Raw genomic sequence first — 6,114 nt, 5'->3', positions numbered from 1 at the left:
TTGTTTGAATGCATACTTATTTCTCAGTAGATTGTCATTATGCTTGTGTTTGTCGTATCTTTATATAAACCCATATGTGTGCTATAGGAATTTGTTTTCTTTCATTATACATGGCTCACCTCATAAGTGGTAATATAAGGTGACAAGTTGATTTTAATTAGTCCTACATATGTTACTGTAAAGTTTACGATGTAACTTCTTTACACTGTAATATACTGAGCACTCAGGGAAGGAGGATGAGTGCATGTTTAGATTAGTTAGTTCAATGGGGAACTGGGGTGGGAGACACGGAGGTGTCAAAATTCTAGGCCTAAATTCTAGGAGTGTTGTGATTGGTCAGTGCATGTAGGGGGCTACAACGTTTGGGAATACAACCTTTCGTTTTTTGTAAAAGTGTTAAAGTGTGGGTTTTTATCAACAATATAATATGTATAATCAGTGGTGAGAGTAAGTATGCGTGAGTGATAAGTGTGCTGTGTGTTCTAAATTCCATGGCTAAATTAAGCATTCCTGCGCTAATCCTTCAATTGACAAATCGCTCATCATTTCAAATTCAATGCCCTGCTTTTTCATGGTTCTACGATTTGCATTCAATACATTTGCATATATATAAAATAAATCACTCGTATCTCCCAGGATACTTTACTTGAAAAGTGAAAGCACGAGGTTGCCATGATTTGAACGTCCCTTGACGCAGTGAGAAGAGGCAGCGTGTGGCTCCGGAGAGACCTTAAGTTTCTGTTTTCATTTCTCCAAAAAGAGCCCAGCAAAAGATCCTCCATCTCTGCACACACCGCGACAACAAGCAAGAGTGAAGTGAAGTAAGGTAGGATAATATATATATATGATGCGTTAGTCTATACATTTTTTGCTAACATATTTCCCTGAACTAATGAGAGAGAAGTGCAGAAATCCTACATGTAATTCGCGGTGGAGTAACGTTAGGCCTACATTTTTTAATACGGCATGTTCTTTTCAAATGAAACGTCTCCGGCTACCGCAGATCGCCAGAACGGGACTAACGTTACCTTTATGCCGGTCGAGCCAGCTAGTTAGTTATGGTTAACCGAATTCATCCACTTAAATAGTGATTGAACAGAACCTGGTCGGCATCTACTGTTCAGTAAAATGGCAGATAAATTGAATGCCTTTGTGTGCGTGCGTGCGTGCCTGCTTTAAGTAACTTATAATGGATGTTTACAGCCTATAATTAATTTAGTTAATTGGTGGTCAAGCAGCGAAGCTGCGCGACAACCTATTGTTTTCCTACGTTTTCCTATTATTATGCTGCCATGGGAGTCTATGGCAGCCCATAGAACGCCATGGTAAAAAAAATTGTGAAATTTGGCACACTGATTCAGGACAGTCCCATAAGCAAATTTGAGGTCGCCAAATTTGAGGTCACAGCAAATTTGAGGTCTCACAGCAAATTTGAGGTCGCCCATGAGCTCTAGCGCCACCAACAGGTCAAGTTTGGACATGCATTCATGTTTATAACTTTTGACCCATTCATCCAATATTCACAAACAAGGTATTATTGGAATCCTTGGGCCAAGCGAGTTCAACGCACCCTATGACGTCGTTTTGTGCCATGATGGATTTTCCGCCATCTTGGTTTATGTCAAAAACCTTCAAAATGTTTCAGCTATCACAAATTTTGTCCAATCAAACTTGGCATAGATGATGTTCAGACCATGCTTCACAAAAACTATCCAACATATTTTTCAAATTCAAAACCGTTTGGCCGCAACAGCCAATCAAATTTGACGGCAAAGCCGCCAACCAGGAAATGAGCCAATTTCTCAGCAGCCCTTTGACATATCATAACCAAACTTGGTACATAGACCCATGACATCATCATGGGGACATTCAATGAATTTGGTGACCTTTGACCTCTAGGGGGCGCTGGTATTAATGAAGATGTGTTTTAACCACCTCTCTCTTCACATGAGTATATTTAAAACTTATATTCAATGTCTGGTGATACTGTCAGACCTCCCCATATAGCTCATAAATTATTTTTCATGGAAACATCAGAATTTGGCCACCATCTTGAAAGTTGTCAATCAATAGTACATATCCACAGGCCACAAATTCTGTCGAATCTTCATGAAACTTGCCATATATGATCGTCAGACCAAGCTGAACACATGTGTCAAACAGCGTATTCAAATTCAAAACCGTTTGGCCGTGACAGCCAATCAACGAGACGGCGAAGCCGCCAAACAGGAAGCAAGCCTGTTTCTCAGCAACTCTTTAACATATCATAGCCAAACTTGGTACATAGACTCATGACATCATCCCGGGGACACCCAAACAACTTGGTGACCTTTGACCTCAGGGGGACGTCAAACAGGAAGTGAGCTCATATCTCTGCAAGGCTTTCATGTATCCAAACCAAACTTGGCTAATTTTCTTATGACCCTATCCTGATGCCCAAGGAATTTGGTGACCTTTGATCTCGAGTGTGATCATATCAATCAATCTTTTATTTTTTGACATGAAACTTGTTGAAAGTGCTGAAGGCTGTGTGTCTGACTTAGATCTATCTTGTTGATGTGGCTACTCTGGTCTATTCTGCAAATTAGTTTATGGAGTCCCATTCTGTTTGACCCCCACATCACTGCTTGCAGTTATATTTAATTATAGTTAATACATAAGTTAATAAGTTAATTCATTTATTTAATTAATCATAGGCTACTGATATAACTATAATTAATTTAGTTAATTATATTAATTATAGGCTGGGGGGAAAAAGCAACCTTTCAAGAATAGAAAGGTAAGCCATTTCAAGGTGAATAACATGTCTTTTTCACCAGAACCTCGGCCCACCATGGACCCGAATAAGTGCCACCTGCGGTGGAAGGTGGCCGGCATGGTAGCCATGATGGTCACGTGTCTGTTCATCACGGGCGGACTCCTGTTCGCCCTGAGGGGCGCCACGCGAGCAATGGCCCTCCAGCGCCCCTGCCCCCCTAGCGACCGCCCCCACGACGACGACAAGAGCATACCCGCCATCCTGTATAGGATGAGGGAGTTGGGCTTGCCACCGCCCAGGGTCGAGAGTTGGATGACGTGGTTCAGCATCTGTGCCCAGGCCATGGTGGCGGTGTCGGTGGCGGTGACGATGGTGGTGGTGCTGTGGCTGAAGAAGACCTGCATCAAAGCCAGGCGTTATCCCCAGGATGAGGAGGAGCCTGGGGCACGCGTCGGTGGAGCCTCCCCGGCCCACAACCCCTTCCTGCCGGTTCACCCGGCCTCCACCGGTGCTGCTGTTGACCGGGTGTAGCTCTGTATACTCGTCGTGGTTGTTGGCGAGCGTGTGTCGCTGCGGTCTTTTAGCCGGGACCGCCTGTGTTCATGTCGGATGACGCATGACTTTGAGTGTGTTGTGAAACCGATTCTGTTTGCGTTAATTTGGTGAAGAATTATTAGCCATGCAGAGGTATGTTGACCTTTACGACTAGGCTACATCTAACGTAAAAGGGTTCTTTACTTTATGGTTGATCTTTGTTCAGGTTGTGGAGGAGTTTTAAAATGTTTGTTTTTTTAAATACTGTTTTATTGTGTGTGAAAATGTCTTGTTGCTAGTCTGTATCCTATACCTTGAGTTCCTTAATTCGGACCGTAACCAAATACGTGAGGGTGAACATGCCCTTCTGTGCCTGACTGTGTCTTAAACAAGACACACCACAAACCCCTTTCATTCAGAGAACTCGCCCTGTACTACACCTGCTGCTTCACTTTAATAAATCTATTTTTTACAAAGTCAGTGACCTGTGTCCATGCGTCATAGAACACATCTGTATATATCTTTCTATCTGCTATTTATACAACGCTATTTAAGTCAGTGTCTACTTTGCATGGCTGCGGAAGCACCGATCCACGTTCATTCACCGTGTGATAAGACGGTTGGTTCACAGGAAACAGAAATGGGTACTGCACGGTAGAGAGCCCTTGTCCCTCCCCCTCCGCTGTCCCCAATCGAGAAGGAGAACGAATGATTTACAGTAAACGGAAAAGGGACCATTCTGAGAATTGTGCCATGAATTACACGCGTTTGTCTTTGTTGTTTTTATTTAAAAGTCAAGGTTGGAGCAGTTTGTTGTGAAACAGTGAAGTAACATTAAGTTTTGTGTTTAACTGCTCATTGCACCGCATCTGTCCTCGTGCACAATACACGTCACCAACATGTATCATGGTGTGTTCCAGATGCCTCGGACACCAGCCTTCCGAGTTGTGATTTCCTGTCTCGTAGCTCGTCTTTGTGATCGTGTCGTGTCATTGGCTAGTCATTGTTATTGTTGGCTACATTAGCCTCTTTAGCAAACCAGAGGGGTATTCCATCAAAGTCGCTAACGAAAGCGGCGATTAGTTGATTAAGCCTGGCTAGAACTAGCGCCAACTTCCACTTGAGGCAGGCCGCAGTATACTCGCCGTTCCCAAGTTGTCGCGCGACATTGTGACGTCACGGGAGCGCCGTGACTATTTATACTCGCGCGATGACACTATTTGCAGTCTTCTCCTGAACAGAGGTGTCGCCACTGAGGAAAGGCTACCGACTTTTTACTATTTCCACGCGCTAGAAGAAGAATAAAACGTAAACAATGGCAGAGCAGGCATGTCACAGTCAATGTCGGCGACGATATTGGATTCTATGGATGTTTATTTAAAAAAAAAAAAAAATTAAGATTATTTTTTTAATCTAGATTAATCTTGGAATTAATCTAGATTAAAATGAATTCTGAATTAGAAAATCGAATTCTGCCGAAGGCATTCATAATATGTGTGTGCTACCTAAATAATGACTAAAAGTAAGTCTTTGAGAACGGGTTACTCAAGCCAGGTGGCGCATTAGACCAGGGGCTCATCTCCTGTTTCCAAAATGCATCACAAACACTAGTATAACTTACTACACGCTTACTATCACAAACTCAAACGCGGGAAAATATAACGGCGCCGGGACGCGCTCTCGCTACAGGTCCACGGCACGCTCTCCGGTGCGCGTCACGGCGGCGGTGGGGGCGGCGTTGACGGCAGACGGCTGGTACGCGTCCGCCTACCGCCGTACCAAGGCGGACAGCTCGGAAGAAAATTTGGATTATTACAACAACAACACCAATTATTTTGACGCTCTGATGTCACGATCAACCCAAAACGTGCCATCGCTCACCCAAGTTGTTTCTATTATCATTGCTACATTGTCTCCAGCATATGGCGCGATTATGGACAGTATATTTTATTAAACATGCAGCTTCTGGTTAGTTCAACTTTGAGAATAGATTAACGGCGATATTTTTTTTTATCGCCCGATAAGAGTCTCGCGTTAACGCAGCACATTAACGCCGATAACGGCCCATCACTAATATATATACACACACCACACAATAAAATTGAAAATATAAAGAAAGAAACAATAAAACAAACTAAAACCTTAACAATAACACGCATTTAAATGTGCATCAACGTTCACACATTCTTCATGGGTGCTGCTGGGTGTGCTCTAACATAGTCTGTAACAGCTTTTGTTTCAGCTGGTCATGCACCTGTGGATCCACACTCTCCATCAAAAAAATGGGGAAAATCAGGTCGGTTTGTTCATGTTAAAGAGTCGTTCGTTCGAACTGATTCATTCGCGAACGAGCCATCACTATTCCTCAGTCCCATCGCGGATTTTGCAAGTCGAAACAACCTATTTCTTGATATTTGCTTGGCGAAATTGCTAGACAATTTTCATCGTACATTTCATACACTTATTCACACAAATCCTTGCTTCAGTTTAACATAATTCCCACATTTCCTTTTTCAAGTTGAATATAGTTTTGGTAGTTGGCCATTACTTTGATTCAGGGAGCCTGAGGTCTGAACTTCAAGTCCTGTATGTCCTGTGTGATTTCTTGATGTTCCTTAAAGACATGGAGTCGGACAGTGCAATGCCTCAGCTTTACAAACTGTTCTCATTAGTGGCAACAATTGGAGCTACATCTGCAGGTGTAGAAAGGAGCTTCTCCTGTTTAAAGCGGCTCAAGTCCTACACCTAACACAATGGACCAAGGCCGTTTAAGCAGCCTAGCTCTGCTGGCCATTGAGAGGACACTGGTCAAGTCACTGGAA

General features: G+C 43.2%; 1 protein-coding gene across 2 annotated transcripts; it reads left to right on the top strand.

Annotated features, from left to right (window-relative positions):
* The first annotated feature begins 692 nt into the window (after positions 1-692).
* Positions 693-3,772, top strand: LOC311355336 (uncharacterized protein). 2 transcript variants are annotated; one of them, XM_084475099.1, is made up of 2 exons: positions 693-821; positions 2,820-3,772. In XM_084475099.1, exon 2 carries the CDS (start codon positions 2,834-2,836, stop codon positions 3,287-3,289), a length of 456 nt encoding a protein of 151 aa, XP_084331225.1. In that variant the 5' UTR covers positions 693-821; positions 2,820-2,833; the 3' UTR covers positions 3,290-3,772. The 2 variants fall into 2 exon arrangements, with proteins under 2 accessions (XP_084331225.1, XP_084331224.1); XM_084475098.1 differs by having other exon boundaries at positions 696-826.
* Positions 3,773-6,114: the final 2,342 nt, after the last annotated feature.

The sequence above is a fragment of the Micromesistius poutassou genome (genome assembly GCF_964030765.1).
Source record: "Micromesistius poutassou genome assembly, chromosome: 11".
NCBI lineage: Eukaryota > Metazoa > Chordata > Actinopteri > Gadiformes > Gadidae > Micromesistius > Micromesistius poutassou.
Note: the sequence above shows the minus strand (reverse complement) of the source record. Positions and strands in the feature narration are given on the sequence as shown.

What these genes read in the sequence shown, in the direction of transcription:
- LOC311355336 (XM_084475099.1), top strand. Translation starts at nt 2,834, where the DNA reads ATGGACCCGAATAAGTGCCACCTGCGGTGGAAGGTGGCCGGCATGGTA.